General features: G+C 45.1%; 1 protein-coding gene across 1 annotated transcript in view; it reads left to right on the top strand.

Annotated features, from left to right (window-relative positions):
* EP400 (E1A binding protein p400) overlaps positions 1-17,342 on the top strand; it is a 79,388-nt gene that overhangs the window by 49,433 nt on the left and 12,613 nt on the right. Inside the window, 20 exon segments of the mRNA XM_033136096.1 lie at positions 896-956; positions 958-1,099; positions 1,207-1,376; positions 2,109-2,305; positions 3,004-3,056; positions 3,059-3,114; positions 3,978-4,032; positions 4,035-4,114; positions 6,277-6,335; positions 6,337-6,441; positions 6,520-6,571; positions 7,092-7,175; positions 8,430-8,564; positions 9,367-9,411; positions 9,982-10,135; positions 11,590-11,637; positions 11,640-11,812; positions 11,814-11,831; positions 13,412-13,585; positions 16,549-16,685. Of these exon segments, the coding sequence (XP_032991987.1) occupies positions 896-956; positions 958-1,099; positions 1,207-1,376; positions 2,109-2,305; positions 3,004-3,056; positions 3,059-3,114; positions 3,978-4,032; positions 4,035-4,114; positions 6,277-6,335; positions 6,337-6,441; positions 6,520-6,571; positions 7,092-7,175; positions 8,430-8,564; positions 9,367-9,411; positions 9,982-10,135; positions 11,590-11,637; positions 11,640-11,812; positions 11,814-11,831; positions 13,412-13,585; positions 16,549-16,685 (1,998 nt within the window).

Consider the following 17,342-nt stretch of genomic DNA (forward strand, 5'->3'; position numbering starts at 1 on the left):
CCCTATCCTCGGAGAGGGTTGGTCTGCCCTTGGCAGTGAGTCTGCTTAATTTTTTGTGTTTTTGTGTGCCACTAACCCAGTTGTGGTCTGAAGTCTGCAGAGTTGCTGGACTTTTCAAGCCACATGGACCCCCCCCCCAACTTTCCAGACCTAGACTCTGCACGATAAGAGAGGGCACTTGAGGTATAAGGACCTGTAACTTATTTATCCTTCAGAGTTTGAAGTCTTTAAAAACGTGATTGTTCTTTTAGATGTGATCATTGCCTATTGTTAATATTGAGGGGAATGCATAGTTTCAAAAACATTCTCCTTGCCCAGAACAGACAGAATATTGAACTGAGGGGAAACTTCGAAGCACATATTATTTCTGTGAGGTGGTGATGGAGAAGATACACCAGAGGCATGTGCCCATCTGCAAAGTAACAAGTCCTTGCTATAAAAACTAAAATACAGAGAGAGACTGAGAGCTGTTGACGAGAGCTACTGGTGTGTCTTTCTCTCGATTTCCAGCCAGAATATCAGCTTTGTGTTCAGCCAAACAGGCCCTGGTGCGCACTGAATAAAGTATTTTATAATTTTTCATATTTCTGTTTACTTACTATTATTTCATAATAAAGTAATTATAAAATACTTTCTTTGTGTTTATTTGATTCCTATTCAAGAGAATTACTTATATATAGTCAATATAGGCACAGATTTAAATTTTTAACATTTTCTAATGGTGGGTGTGCCTCGTGATTTTTTCATGAAACAAGTGTGCCTTTGCCCAAAAAAGGTTGAAAAACACTGCTTTAAGGAGTGTCGTCCCCAAGCTGCTGGTTCTGTAGGTAACAAGACCACCATGTAATGATTATACATCAAAGTACTTAGCCACGTGTCTGCTTTTTGTTCCCAGGCTGCTCTGTGTGCTGCCATCTGCAGTGGCTGCTCCTCCGTCTTTGCACATGGCGAGGCTTTCCTCCTTTGTACAGCCATAGAATGAAACTACTCAGGCACCATCTGAAAGAGGCGGCCTCGCCTTACTTGAGTCAGCTGCAGCAACTCACCACCCCACAATTGCTTCAGTTTCCTGATCTCCGACTTGTTCAGTACGATGCAGGTAGAGGAGAACCATTTTTCTTTCTTTCTTGACGGGATAGTGTAGAACCTGGACTCAGGCAATGTTCTGTGGGAAGGCTTTACACTTCCTTATTTTCCGAAATTTAGGCAAGCTGGAAGCCCTGGCGGTCTTGCTTCAGAAGTTGAAGTCGGAAGGACGCCGGGTGCTGATCCTGTCCCAGATGATCCTCATGCTAGACATCTTGGAGCTCTTCTTGAATTTCCATTTCTTCACCTACGTGAGGATTGATGAGTGTGCTAATCAGGAAGAGCGGCAGGTACACTTTACTCGGAGCAATCCTTCCATCTCATTTTTATACGAGGGGTGACTAACCTGGTGCCCAACAGATGCTGCTGGACTCCAGCTTCCAGCCAGCATAGTGAATGGTCAGGGGCAATGGGAGTTAAGTGTGTTAAGTCCATGCCCACTTGCCCAAGAGAGACAGTGAATCATGAGCTTTAGTATCTATCCTGCTCCGTGGTAGCTCCTCATCGGTTTAACGCTTTACCTTGCCCAGTAAAGAGCACTTCACTCCTCCAAATTGTTTGCTTTTACTTTGCTTTCTTTTTTGCTTCTGATTTTCAGTCTCTGTCTTTGTTTGTTGTTCATTTGTTCTCAAAAGCTACTGGATGGGTCTGGGTACTTCATCACTTTTCCCACAGGGAGGAGGGGATCCTCAGATGGTTTGCCCCTTCCACTTGGCAGGTCCTATGTTAAGTATACTTACTCTACATACACATGGGAGGGAAACCTCTCTCCAGTTCCTTCCTGTCTAACTCCCTGTGCAGCCTGGTAAAAGTGATCCCTGTATGCTCAGAAACTGAGAAGAGGCCTGGTTGTTTTTTAGGTTTGGAACGCCACATCCAATCCGATAGGGTGGCCCAGCACTTGATCCCATGTGTGACAAAGGTGTCTGCTCTGAGAATAAGTTATGTGATACTTGTCATCTCAGCAGTGAGTGCCTTATGGTCTGTGATGCATTTCCTCCCCACCCCTCTTTCTGATCAAGGAGCTGATGAAGACTTTCAACAGAGACAAGCGCATCTTCTGTGCAATTCTTTCTTCACACAGCCGATCGACAGGCGTCAACCTTGTGGAGGCTGACACCGTTGTGTTTTATGACAACGATTTAAATCCAGTGATGGATGCTAAGGCTCAGGAATGGTGTGACAGAATTGGCAGATGCAAAGACATCCATATCTACAGGTGATGCTTGCAAAGTAGCTGTTCTACAAATAGAAAATGGCTCCTCTAGTGAGTTTGGCAACATGCAGCCTTGGTTTTGTAGCCCATGGTAGGAGGCACGACAGAGGCTATTTGTGCTCCGGAGATTCCTGATACCATAACTTCATCATGTCTTGTGAAGAGGGCAGGCGTTGCCCATATTTTATGATAATCTTAACAGATTTGCACACACCACCACTTGAGAATTCCAAGGAAGGAAGGCAGCAGTGCAGTTCTGAAATATTAGTCTGTCATATTGATTCAATATGGCATCAGTTTGTATTCAAACACAGAAGAGAACCTGCTTCTTGATCCCAATAATCATGATGCAAAATTTGGTTGTGAGGGGTGTCCATAGTGAACAAAGAACTTTTCAAAATATGAAAAAATTGTCCAGTAGCACATCAGTTTGGTCTCTAAGGTGCTACTGGACAATTTTTATTTACAGTATTTCGACTGCGTCAGACCAACACGGCTACCTACCTGATTTTCAAAATATGTAGTAATAAATAATTATGGCCTAGAGCAGTCAACTTTGCTCTGCTAACATGCCCAGCGATAAACATTGCCTTAAAAAGCATTTCTGATCTTGACTACTCAGTAAATTCAGTCTGTTCTGGCTATTCTCATTTTGCTCTCAGCTTTAAGGTTTTGGTACATCTCCTTGGTTTCTTCTCTAGGCTTGTCAGTGGAAATTCGGTAGAAGAGAAGCTCTTAAAAAATGGTACTAAGGATTGATCCGAGAAGTAGCAGCTCAGGGAAACGACTATTCTATGGCCTTTTTAACACAGGTATATATATTTTTTAAGAAGTATAATATTTTATCAAGAATCCTTCCTTGTTTCTCCAAATACTTCATACCCCTTTGTTCCAAAGCATCTGCTCCAGAGCCTTTATTGTTGTCTTGAGACACAACTAGCAGGACTTCTAATTGGCTTTCTTCATGGAGGTTATTTAGGATTGGGCTGCTCCAACTTGGCTTTGAAAGGTGGGAGGACTATGCAAATGTATTTGTGCTTGACCCCTCCCAGTAGGAGGAGCCTCCACGTCCTGCCAGCTTCAAAGCAACTGGGACTTCATAGCAAGATTTGGTAGAGAGTGTTGATCATGGTGTCTGATGGCTACAGCTTTCTTCTACTCTCCACCCACATAGTTTATTCATAAGAAAGGAAATGAAGAAAAAGATGCACTTATTAGTTTTGACCTCGATGAGGAGAGTTTCTGCTGATTGTGTCTTTTGTGAATCCTTTGGAGGAGAAAAGCTGAGGGTACTTCGCACAGTGCATCATTAGCTAGGTATCTCAGTGGTGTTAGGTTTCAGACCCAGCCTCTCTGGTCCCCTCTGACTGGTTCCCAAATCCTGGCCAGTAGCAGCAGCATCTGTATTTTGTTCATGAATGAAGGAGTAGGTGTGTCAATTTTCATTTCTTTTGGCCACAAATTACCCCCCCCCCCGCGCTTCAAAGAGAGCTGAAAACTGTTCTGCAGAGTTAATGGAGTGCTATGGGGTGAGGAGGCATTCAACTTTTGTTCCTCCTTCGAATAGAGAGTCTAGCCCTGAGATAAGTTAGAAAAGGGGGGGGGGAACCCATAAATTGACACTTTTCCAGGAACTTGATATGAGACGTATTTCCCCTCCTTCCACAGCAAACAGATTCAGGAACTCTTTGAGGTTCATTCTCCAATGGAGGACTCTGGCTTCCGCGTGAAGCTGAAGAATTTGTGATGCTTACACAGGAGCCCTCCCCGGCTGAAACCATATCTCCTAAGGTTGCGAGACCTTTTATAGAGGTAATTAAGCACAAATAATTTGAACAGAAATACAGTCATACCTCGGGTTTGCTGGGGGTTGCACATTTTCAGGATGCGGACGCGCCAAAAAGCAGAAGTACTGGAACTGGTTACTTCCAGGTTTCGGTGCTCGTGCATGAGCAGAAGCACTAAATCACGCTTTGCACATGCGCAGGAAGCGTTGAATCGCGATCCAGGCATGCGCAGACGTGGCACTGCGGTTTTGAATGCTGTGGGTTTGCAAACGTGCCTCCTGAGTGTCCACTGTAAAAGAGGCAGGATATATAACTGTGTGGGCAGAACTGTTGTGGCTGCCTTTGGGACTTTCCAAGTGCTCCCTTCAGAATAATCATGCCTTCTTCTTTTTAATCTTCTGAATCATTTCTTTTAAGGTTTCTTGAAAGCTTATAAACTATTCATGTAAGTAGTACACTACTTCCCCTGAGAGCTATTTAAGCCTTTTAATAATACATACATTCTCGTCCTCTTTCTGTGGGTGCAGTATTTCAGCACATTTAGGAGATGAATAGGGTGAAGTATTGCATGATGCAAATGCTTACTGGTTCTGCACAACATTAAGGTTGCCTGCAACTATTTTTACAGAAACCTAACATGGGGTGTACTAGTTAGACCACAGGTGGGCTGTCTGCAACTTGGCTGTATTTTATACAGCCTCCTACACCTCTTGAAGCTGCCCCATTCTCCCATCCCATCAGAGTTCCTCCCTCCCTGATTTTCCATGCCTCTTTGATGTCCCCCCCCCTTTATATAGTTTGAGAACAACTGTATTTTATTAAATAAAAGCATACAGCCATTGATGACCACCACCATCATCATTTAGCTGTTGATCTCCTATACAATCGTCTTAAGGCAACGTACAATAACAACTGCGGGAACCAGTTGAAAGCTTAGAGAAAGCAGATGCATTTAAGATAACACTAAAACCATATGGAATAGATATTCACAGCATATACTTATTTATCCAGCTGGGAAAGCCTGTGGGAACAAAAATGTCTTCCAGTTGTTTCCAGAAAGCCCAGATAGTGGGTACCTATCATATCTTGCCTCTTCATGGATCACTGCCTTGTCGTGGCGAAGGGGCTCGAATAACTCAGAGAAACTATGAGCTATGCAGTTCAGGGCCACCCAAGATGGACAGGTCATAGTGGAGAGTTTTGACTAAACGTGATCCACCTGGAGAAGGAACTGGCAAGCCACTCCAGTATCCCTGCCAAGAAAACTGCATGGACAAAGACAACCTACCAACATGAGTCTGACCAAACTGCGGGAGGCAGTGAAAGACAGGCGTGCCTGGCGTGCTCTGGTCCATAGGGCCACGAAGAGTCTGACACGACTGAACGACTGAACAACAACAACACAATCATATCTTGATTTGGATTCTATTTCACAGATCAGGGGCAGCAGCAACACTAAAAACCCTGCTTTAGTTGCTGCAAAACGGGCTTCTGAGATTTTTCTAGTTGCATTTTGGGTTTTTTATAAATAAGATTTTTTTTTTTAATGGGGCTTAGTTTTCAGTAGACCTGCATCGTATTAGGGGTCTGATGGAGCCATGGCGAAGACTGAAATGGGGAGGTCTTTATCCTGGATTAATTAGTCCCAACTCCGGACAGATTACTCTGGGAATGCAGCCTTTGACTAGGGTGGAGTTGGAGAGGTTGTATGCCCTTCAGTCAAAGCATCACATTTCCCCCAAATTCCTAGTTATTGCTGCAAAATCTAGAAAGCCCTTTCCATGCAATATGCTACAAATACTTCCAAAATAACCCAAGTGAATAGTTCACTATACAACAAACAAGTGCCCTGCACATATCTACCTGGAGAGCCCATGTGGCACAGTGGTTAAGTGTTGTACCAGAATGCTGGAGACGTGGGTTCAGATTCTTCCTGAGCCGTGAGGCTTGCTAAGTGACACTCAACCAGTCAGTATCTCTCACCCCACCTGCCTCACAGGTAAAGTGAGTATGAGATTTCCATTGCTCCGAATGCCGGGCTGAACAATCTCTTGCAACTTCCTTACTTATGAATAGCAGCAGAAATTGCCTTAAAATTTGGTTTTCTTATCAGAAAAACTTTTTTAAAAATGTGATGGATGTGCCGCTGCATTTGTACAAAAAAGCACCTTTTGTGTGTTTTTAAAGGCTCTCAAAAGTACGGAGCGAGAAGAGAGGAGGAGAGTTGAAACACGGGCATTCAGGTCTCAAGACTGAATCAGCTTTGGAACCTCTCATTTCTGAAATCGGCAAGTCCCAGTATCTTGATGAGGCCTTCTCAGCTGCAGGAGTTGGTTTGCTGTTGTGGATCAGGTACACTTGCTTTACATTAACAGTTGAAGGTATCTTAGAACATTGCAAACCAACCTCCCCCAATGTGGCGCTTCCCAGGTATAGTTCACTCCCAGCTCTCATCAGCCCTGTCAGCATGGCCAGTGGTCAGGTGTGGTGGGAGCCAACAGCATCTAGAGGGTTGGGGGAAGGCTAGTGTAGATGAAATCAGTTAGATGGATCAATAGCTTTGACTGTACGCAGTAGCTTCCTGTGGAAAATGCCAACTGTACCCTAAGTTGTCTGAATCGCTTTAGAACTTGTTATTATAGCTGTTAGTTATTCAGGGAAATGACAGCTGATTTGATGAATCATTTTCCAAATGAGCAGAAGCAACCGTTTTGAAGCAGGAAGCACACTTTTGTTTGTGGGATACACACTCGTCATCTAGAAACAAGACAATCTTAGAAAAGCCCTCTGCCCTGGACAAGAGAGAGGAGGAGGGGTTCCTTGTCTAAGATGATTCTTGCCATGTGCATTTTTTTTTTACAAACACATCTGTTAAAAACAACGCATTTAAATCTGTTGGCTGGTTAATTAGACGTGCTTATTACATTTATGGTTTGGTAGTCCCTGGAAGAAGCACCGATGTACTCTTTGTCAGATAATTACTTCTTTGTATCTTCTCTCAGCTCACCCCAATTGAAAAGTACGCTTTGAATTACCTAGAGCTCTTCCATATTTCCACTGATGAGAGTGAACTGAAGGAAAATGAGGTATGGCATGTATGTGCACTTACTGCTACAGCAGTAACCTTTTGGGGGGTGGGGGGGTGCATGCCATTAGTGTGTTGGGCCAGACACACCACGCTCCCCATCCAGATAAGCAAGAGGTCTTACTGCAGTTCAAAGACACATTCCAGCCTGGTAAGAGGACAGCCACTGAGAGATCTGGCCTGAGCAGATTCTCAAGGGCAGATAAAGTACTGTGGGAGGGCTTCCTCTGCTCTTACAGTATTATGCAGCAAAGTATCTGTAAGGACTTCGTGTGAACGAAAGCAAAATCTACTGAAGATGCTTAGCAGACCCAGGATTATTATTAAAAAAAAAGTCGTGGGAGGGTGACATTTTTATTTCTGTAGCCCATGAAAGCTTATGCCATGCTTCATCTTGTGGCACCTAGACCAATTTATATAATATAAAGGTAAAGGTAAAGTTAAGTCCAGTCGCAAACGACTCTGGGTTTGCGGCGTTCATCTCGCTTTACTGGCTGAGGGAGACGACGTTTGTCCGCAGACAGCTTTTCCGGTTCATGTGGCCAGCATGACTAAGCCGCTTCTGGCGAAACCAGAGCAGCGCACGGAAACGCCGTTTACCTTCCCGCCGGAGCTGTACCTATTTATCTGCACTTTGATGTGCTTTCAAACTGCTAGGTGGACAGGAGCAGGACGTGAGCAACAGGAGCTCACCCCGTCGCAGGGATTCAAACCGCCGACCTTCCGTTCGGCAAGCTCTAGGCTCGGTGGTTTAGACCACAGCGCCACCCACGTCCCATATATAAACACACACACACACACATGCATACTGTATATAAATATAATAGTTATTTCCTCCTTGGAAATCATTGCCTCTGAAATAATTAGCTCAGGGGTGGGAAGACTTGTGGGATCTACTTTGTTGGGCTTTATTGTAGCAGAACCTGGGGATCCACCAACTGGCTCTTGATGTAACATCCGTGCACTTAGAATTAAAGGATTCTGAGCCTACAAGATTGTTTTGAATATCGGAACAGAGTTCTCAGTCTTTCCACGCTAAAATTCCCTCCTCAATATTCCAGCCTGGTATAATTCAGATTGCAGGGAGGTCATTTTGTTGCCGCTATCGTTAAATAATATTTGAGGTCAGAGATCCTTATCAGTCTACTGCAAGTCAACCAGAGATTTACCTTCTGCTGATTCCTGAGTTAGTTTTGTCATTGATCTTAATGCATCAAGTTTTTCTTTTAAAAATATGTAAATATATCTTACCTAGATGGAAGTAAGAACTGCCAAAAAGGTGTGGGAAAATCATCACCTGAAGTCGCTGAAAGAACAAGAGGAGAAAATGCTTTTGGATGGGGAGGAGGAGGAACTTCTCACCTACACTCGGGAAGATGCATATAACAAAGTAATTGACCTGCCAGCTTTTATGCAGTTCTTAAAACATTTGAGGGCAACCTGCAGGAAAACAACACTATGTCCTTTCATCTCCAACAGAGTGCCAGCCTAGCTCTCCTCCAGGATACTAGAAGCTATAAGAACCTCAAGCAGGGCAGTCCATCTCTTCCATTCCAAAGTTTTTCCATTTTTCTAATATTTCATTGGATACTCATCCTTAGTTTTCACTGGACGTTTTTAAAAATTTAACGGGGGGAGGGGGATATTACATCCCCTTAGCATTTTCTTTTTTAAAAGGGTTGTAGCCACTGTTAATCCTAGATGCATTGAAATTAATGGACCAAAGGTAGATACATAATTTCAATGAGTATACTCTTAAGTAGGACTACCATGGGGATTAAAACCCATAATGAATTGTACTTCTCATAGATTCTTGTAGAGTTGGAAGGGATTCCGAGGGTCATCTAGTCCAACCCCCCCGCAATGCAGGAATCTCAACTAAATCATACATGACAGGTGGCCACCCAACGTCTGCTTAAGAACCTCCGAGGAAGGAGAGCACACCATCCCTCATGGAAGTCTCTTCACTGTTGAACAGCTCTTACTATCAGAAAGTCCTTCCTGATGTTTAGTTGGAATCTCCTTTCCTGTAATTTGAATCCATTGGTTTGTGTCCTAGCCTCTAGAGCAGGAATAAACAAGCTTGCTTCATCCTCCATGTGACAGCCCTTTAGATTTTTGAAGACAGCTATTTAGTCCTCTGGTTTCGTCAGAACCAAGTGTGGTCTTTCTTTCCCCCCTCCCTGCTCCAGGAATATATTTATGAAGGCCCAGATGGACAAACTGAAATAATGCCGGTAAGTCTGTATTGATATTATTGCCCCTTCAGCATGGGGTGGATGTGGGGTGGAGGCAAGGAAAACACATACACACACGCTGTATGCAGAGCGGCAGCATGCTCTTGAGTACCAGTTCCTGGAAACTGCAGGAGGAGAGATTGCTATTGCACTCATGGTCCTGCTTGCAGGCTTCCCACAGGTAGCTTGTGGCCACTGTGAGAACAGGATACTGGACTAGATGGGCCATTGGCCTGATCCAGCGGGCCCTTCTTATGTTAGTACAGTTGTACCTCTGCTTATGTATCCCTCTGGTTATGTAAACTTTGGGATGCAAATGCAGCAAACCCGGGAGTATTTTTCCGGGTTCGCCGCATGCGCAGAAACGCTAAACCGTGCCGCATGCATGCGCAGCAGCGGTCCTCCGGGTTGCAAAAACCTCAGGATGCAGCCGACCTCTGGAACGGATCCCGTTCGCAACTGGAGGTGCCACTGTACACACTCTTTTCCTCTTCTCTTCCACACGCACGCGCACCCTCTGCTTATTCAATAACACAAAGCGAGGTAACTTTCTTCTAATGCTTTGTACAGCTCTGGACTCCCCCAACCCCACCTCAGGATGACAACGACATCTATATCGACTCCGTTATGTGCCTGATGTATGAGAGCACCCCGATCCCGGAGTCCAAACTGCCCCCCGTGTATGTCAGGAAGGAGCGTAAGCGCCACAAAACGGATCCATCTGGTAACATCGGGTTATTATGTAGGATATACATTGTCAGAAACCTTCCGGCTTTGCCTCTGTGGGTATGGAACTCCTTTGTTGCAGGAAGCCCAAGCTGAGAATGTTTCTGTTATGGCTATGGGACCTGTCATAGGCTTTCCAATGATTATTCGAAACATTGAGAAACCGGCTGTGCCCATATGGGAAGTGGGGTTGTTGCTGTTGTCAGGCCCAGCAGGAGGAGGAGGCTCCTCAAGCAGTTAGGCTGTGGGAGGGTGATGGTGGTCAGTCCGAGGCAAGAGGCAGGCATGGATCAAATTCTGAGCATTCCAAGATAGGCAAGAGATAAAACCAGAGCATGTGCTTTTCAGAATTTCCCAGTTCAACCTGTGGCACCTCCAGTTGTTTGTTTTCTTTAAAATAAGGTATGAAGTAGCTGATGATGCAGAAGACCTCTCTCTGCATAAGATGCTGAAGAGCTGCTGCCAGTCAGCAGACCAGGGATAGCCAGTGTGGTACTCTGGATATTGTTGGACTACATCTCCCCTCATCCCTGACCATAGGCTGTGCTGGCTGAGTCTGATGGGAACAACATCTGGAGCACACCACATTGGCTACCCCTGCAGTAGACAACCTGGGGCTGAGTGGACAAACAGTCTGACTTCACACAGGTTTCTAACCCAGAAGTCCCAGGGCCAGAGGCAGGGAGTGTAAACCAAGGCGGAGGTTCTGCTACAAATGCCGGCAGTATAGGGATGGAGAAGGAGAGGTTTGGTTTTCTGAAATGAACAGGTGGCTCAGGTTGAAGAGTCTGTGGCCCTCCAGATGTTCGTGACCTTCAGCTCCTGTCACCCCCCAGACAGCATAGTCCAGTGGTTAGAGATGATGGGAAATGAAGTTGAACCCGAAGAGCCCCAGGTTCCCCATCTCTGGGCTCAAGCTTTTTGGGGGATGTTCAAGGATTGGCTGTTATGGTCAGCTGACAAGGTGCTCAGGCAGGTGATCTCACTTCTGGTACTGCAGCCTAGGGGGCACCTATGAAGCACAGAGCTCAGTCTGCCAGGTTTGTGGATGATACAGCACATGGGTGACACAGGTGCTAAAGCATTAGAGCCCACTGGCTGTTTGCAGTGGCACAGGTGCTCTTTGCTCCTCATTTGTCTTATGGCTGTGGGTCTCCCCCTGCCCTCCATATTGGGACAACTAGTACCTGCCCAGACCACTAAATTTATGACCGTGTTAGGGATTTTGTTTTTGTTTTGTTTATTCCCCAGCAAACAGCTCAAAACCTCCCTGAAGTGCCAGAGTACCATAGGTGTTGGGGTGAATCAAAGCTTATTATGTCTCTGGCCTTTGAGGGCTTTGGAAACTCTTTCATAACTTTTAACATCCTTGCTTAGTTTGTATGTTCATTGCCCCTTCCCACTCCCCCCCCCCACCAACTGCTTCACTGAGCCCAGCATCCCTCTTCCCAGCTGCAGGAAGGAAGAAGAAGCAGCGCCATGGGGAGACGGTTATCCCTCCCGGTCACTCTTTGACCGAGCCACTCCAGGGATGCTGAAAATGAGGCGGGAAGGCAAAGAGCAGAAGAAGAACATCCTTCTGAAGCAGCAGACCCAGTTTGCAAAGCCGCTCCCTACTCTTGTGAAGCCGGCTGCAGAGGCGGGCCAAGACAATCCCGAATGGCTCATCAGCGAGGGACTGGGCGCTCCTCCAGGTGAGATGGCGTCTGCAACACTGGGTTCACCGCAGATGCAAGAAGCCTTTGGGTTACACTCAGCTCTGGCTGTACTCCGAACAGAGCCATTGAAACGGATGGGCATAACCAACGTAGGCCCGTTGATTTTCAGTGAGTCTGCTCTGAGTAGAATTTAGTTGGCTAGAACCCCATTGCTGAATAGCTGGATGTGCACTTTCTCCCAGTTTGTCGCCATCTGGCAGGACTGGAAAGCTTGATGCTTCCGCACTCCACAAGGTGCCAGGTACATTCCAAGAAAGACAACAGAATAACCACTGCAAGAATAGGCGGATTTGGTTGCAGCATAAACCAGCACCCTCAGAAGTTTTAAAAGCCTTTGAAAATAATAATTAAAAAATGCAACACTTTCATTTGATTGCCTTCTTGGAATGTCTAAAACTGCAATTGTTAGCCACTATTTTTCTTTATTTTCTGTGCAGCTACTAAGCTCTATATTCCTTGTATGGGTATGTTTCTTACTTGAAATTAAAATCGGTTTAAAAGCTTGAAAATAATAATTGGTTGAGTGGGATGCCAGGTAACCCTCCCAGGTGGGGGTATTCTATAGGCAGAGCTCCCCATCTTACTCCGCTTACCAGAGACACTCAGAGGGGTGTGTGTCCAAAGATGACCTTATATTGTATAGGTTGATTCATCTGGCATGTGTTGTGCGTTTTGGGATCCCCGCTTGGTGGACATAATGGCTAACCAGTATCGATCCAGTTTTGCTTCAAACACAGTGACGACCTAAAACTATTACCTCTAAAGTAAACGGAAGACACCTGCTAATTTTGCAGAAAGTTGAGACACCAGTGGGGTGTTGACTAAACCTACCCCAGTGCCCCCAGTTAATATGGAGGAGTCAGGTTTTTGCAGTTGTGTTGATTTTCTTTTGCAAAACTGCAGCCCCACTCTGTACACCCCAATCCTTCATTTACATAGTCCTCACTCGCCTCTGATTATCATTTGCTGGAGGGTCAATGGAGAGTGCTGTTGTGCTCACGCTCTGCTTGCAGGCTTCCCATGGGTGCAAAATAGGATGCCGGACTAGATGAGCCTTCAGCCTAATCGGGCTGCACAGGGCTCTTACGTTCAGTTTTGTGCTGATAAAGTGTGATAAAATATTGAGTTCTGCTTAATGTGCAACATACTAACCTGTAACATATTTTATTAAGCAAGTGGGACCCGCAACAAAGTCTTGCAGCGTGGGGTGCTCTTGTTCAAGTACCCCAGAAAGCAGCTCTGTGTCTCTGGTTACTTCATTCCATTCCCCTTCTCCCGTCCTGTTTTCCGGGTCTTCCACTCCAACAGATACTCCACATTCTGTGGCCACTGACCATGTGTAGTCCTGTTTTTGTCACACACACCTCAGGTTTGCGTTTAAAAAAAAATCTGTGTACTGCTGCGAACCGTGTGTTCCTCCCAAGTGCCTCCTCTGGGGAGCCAGAACTGGACCACCCACACATCAGAATCAGCACTCACCCCCCCCCCCAGATATCACTAGTGAAGAGGATAGCAATTGAGTCTTACTTCCTGTCTGTCCTCCCCCTTCTTTGTAGGCGGTCAAACAGTTGCTGGAGCTGCCTCTCAACCTTGCAGTCGTGTCCCCGGCTCACACGCCCAACTGGGATCTTGTCAGCGACGTAGTGAACTCCTGCAGCCGAGTTTACCGCTCCCCGAAACAGTGCCGCAACCGCTACGAAAACGTCGTCATTCCAAGAGAGGAAGGGAAGGTGGGTGTAAGCCAGAGTAGGCAACTTTTTTTGCACACGCTTTAGGGAGTCAGAAGCATAAGCAAATCCTTATGAAATTTGTAAAGAGAGGACCCATACTTGTGATACTTTTCTCTTTTGGATCGTTTTACGTGGCACTCTTTTTCTTCCCTTTTTTGTATTTGAAAATAAAATAAATTCGGCCAATGTGCTATAGAGTTTCTTGCAACAGCCCTGGGAGTAGGCCAGCATTTTGCTTTGCCCGTTTTACCAATGGGGAGTTGAGACTGAGACATAGTGGCTTGGCCAAGGCCTCCGGCATGCGTGTCCCCCTCCTCTTTTTTGGGTTGATCAGGGTAATGACCTCTGATCTCCTGGGCCTTAAGCCTCAGCCTCTGTCCACTTGTACCACACTGGCTCTTATAGAGACTTTCTATTTATGTCACTAATCTAAATCCAACCCATCGCAGAAAAGTCAAACTTTGCTTCTTATTTTACAGCTTATGTATGAAGCGAACCCTAAGAAGAAGACAAAAAGCATTTATAAGGTGTGCACTTACAAATTGTTGTTCCAATGCAGACAGTCTGGTATCTTAAGCATCAGCAGAGGTGGACACAAGATGAAGTAGGAGATCTATATTTGAGTCCTGATTTGAACGCTCAATCAGCCATTTAAAGCCTTCCCATCTATTTCGCGTTGACGCAATAGATTGTGGCGCCAGGCGACCTTTGTCTCAAAGATGTGATTTGAAGAATGATTTCTCACACTTTAGCCAGCTTGAATTTAAAAAAAGTGTTTTGTCCACCTCCCAGAAATGCCACCTCATTCCGCATGATTATTATAATTAGTACCTTTTTTTGATTTTTTTTGTTGTTTTGAAAAAAATGTTTTGTTACTAGCTTTTTTTACTTTTCATTTTGAAATCTGATTGCTTTGCAGACATTTAATGAATTAATCCCTGCAACGCCCCATCAGGTAATGTATCACCCCCAACTTAACAGCTGCAGAAGCGTAGTTGTAAATTAGTTGTAGCCGTGTTAGAGGTGATAGCAGCAAATATAAACAGCTTTCCGGAAACCAGACCGCAAAGGGGCAAAGTTGGGTGCCATGGAGAAAGAGCTTTTGGCCTCAAGTCACAGGTCCTGCTAAACTACTTCTTCTGACCTAGATAATCAAATTTAGGGAAATTTTTGGGATGTTGCCGATTAACATGGCATTTGTCGGGAAACCAGTATTACAGTGATCATGTGAGAGAATGCACATGTGCATGTTTTGATGTGCACCTGGTAAAGGAGCACCTGAGGAAGTAGCATCACTGAAGTCAAGCGGGTGTGCACCTGATCAGTGGCTCAGCAGCAGACCTCTGAAGTCCCCATGCATGCTGCTCTGTGCTTTCCACAGAAGAGCAGGGTTAAGTAAGTACAGAAAGCAAATTAGTGCTAGCAGTGCGTGGCTGATATGGTCTGGTGTGACGGTATGGCTGGTTAGGCAGAGTAACTGCCCTAAGCTCTCTGGCCCACTGACTTGACAGCTCTGATGGCTTAGGAGCCCTGGGTACGTGAGCTCCGGGGGGGGGGGGGGCAGACCAAAACGGGGAACGAGCCATTTTGTAAAAACAAAAACCTGGCACCAAACCAAAACCTTTGGCACTTAATCAAAGAAAGGGAGTTGTGGCGCCCCCAGCCAAGCTGCTTCTCAGTGGTGCATTTTGACTGGTCAGGGCCAGGTTCCCTGTTTCTGGTCCCAGTCAGCCCAGTGTTCCTACCTGCCCCATGGAATAGGGGGATGGGTCAATAATGGGAGGGGTCCAAAAATACTGAGAGTTATTCAGCTACTCAGCCTTCATCTTCTGGCAAGCGGGAGAGGCTTGTGGTGGGAATGGGGAAGAGTGAGGGTGGGCTGGAAGAGAGGGAAAGAGGAGAGTAATAAGAAAGGGGGTGGAGATGACACAGAATCATTTTGGAGTGTGGGGAAAAGAAGTCAGTTGTTTCAGGTTTGTGGACACTTCAGAAATACTACCCACCAGTACCTCCCAAGTGTTCCTAGTTCTCCAGTCTCCATTTTCATGATTATATAAAATGGGAAATTGATCTGGTATTAATTTTCTTTCCCTACATTTCTGACACTTGAATCGGCAGCTTACAAACTTGGTACCAATGCAATGTTTGGCATAACCTATTAGCCATGGTTATAAGAGGGAAAGCAAGCCACATATCCCCCTTTGCCTCCTGCCCATCTCTTACACATGCTCTCTCTTCCTTTTCTGTTTCACGGCTGTTTATAGAGCAGGTTTATCTCTGCACTAATGACAGGGCTAACCATGGTTGGCTTTAACCAGAGTTTGCAAGCCTCCTTCAATCTCTGTATACAAAGCTAGTTTGAAGCCAGCCATGTTGAGCAATAATGCATATATTCATTTGTTCATTCATTACATACATCTGTAAGGTAAAGGTAAAGGGACCCCTGACTGTTGTGCCCTTAATTCAGTAGATCCCCAATAAACCCAGGAACCATCTACCCACACCGTGTTTAGCTCTGAAAAGCAAAGGAAGAGGGACAAATGTGAGAAATGGAACATTCAGATCCATGGATCACCCTGCTATTGGGATTTAGCTCTAGTAGTTTATTATCGTAGATTGTGCTTTACTTGGTTTCTTAGTATTTGCATACTTAGTATACAGCAAGCCTGCAACTTATGCATTTAACTTGCACGCATTCAACTTTATGTGCTTGGCAAAAAATAACAAATTAAAAGGGGGACAGAAAGGGAGCGGACATCGGGGGAGGGGGGAACTTTGGCAGTCCCACCCGTCATTGAATCAAATGCGATTTTGGCTTTAGGCACAATCTCCGGAACAGAACCCCTATGTAAGTTGCAAGCTTACTGTACCGGATCTCTTACATAGGTAGGAATACAGGCAGAAACATTACAGAGTCTTGTATTGCCCCTTGTAAAACTTTCTTGTTGTTTGTTCATATTTAGACAAAGAATAGCCGACCACTTCGAACAAATCAGCTGTATGCCCAAGATGAGGGCTCCACGCACACCCAGCTTTACACTAATCATTTTGAGATTATGAAAATCATTGCTGGGAAGAGAAGCCCACCAATCAAACCCTTGTAAGTTCATAGGGAAGACGCTCCTCTTGCAACCACTGCAGTAAAACTATTCTGTACGAAAGCCATTTGCAACGGTTTTCCAGAAGGGGAGCTAGTCCATTGCAACAAAAACAACAGAGGCTTGTGACACATTGCAAGTGGCTTTTTATGGCATAACCTTTACGTGGACCCTAGTCCAGTTCATCAGGTGCATAAAGTGCTATCTTTGAGTTAATAGGTGTTGAATCGGGTGGATGTGAATTAATAGCAATGACACGAGAAAGAAACTTCATCCAGTGATCATTCCATATTTAATTTGGTTAGTTCGGAAGACAGCTGTTGATAACACAAACGTCGTGGCATCAGGATGCCAATTAACACACGTAGTTGACAAAAATCCCATGTGTTAATTCACTGAACATCTTAATGTATTGTAATTCAGCTAAAATGCCTGGCCTAACCCTAAGCCTTGCCAAATTAAAACAAAGTATTAATCTTTATTCCTGGTGCTAAATAGTAAGGGTGCCAGGTGAATCTCTCCAGAGAGGGCATTCCATACCAGTGCCAACACTGAAAAGGCCCTTCACCTGTGTAATACACAGTTTATCTCTGAAGACAGAAGTGTTACAAGAAAGGCACATGGTGCTTATCTTAATTCTTGGGGTGGCTTGTACCCTG

The sequence above is a fragment of the Lacerta agilis genome, chromosome 17, assembly GCF_009819535.1.
Source record: "Lacerta agilis isolate rLacAgi1 chromosome 17, rLacAgi1.pri, whole genome shotgun sequence".
NCBI classification, from domain to species: domain Eukaryota; kingdom Metazoa; phylum Chordata; class Lepidosauria; order Squamata; family Lacertidae; genus Lacerta; species Lacerta agilis.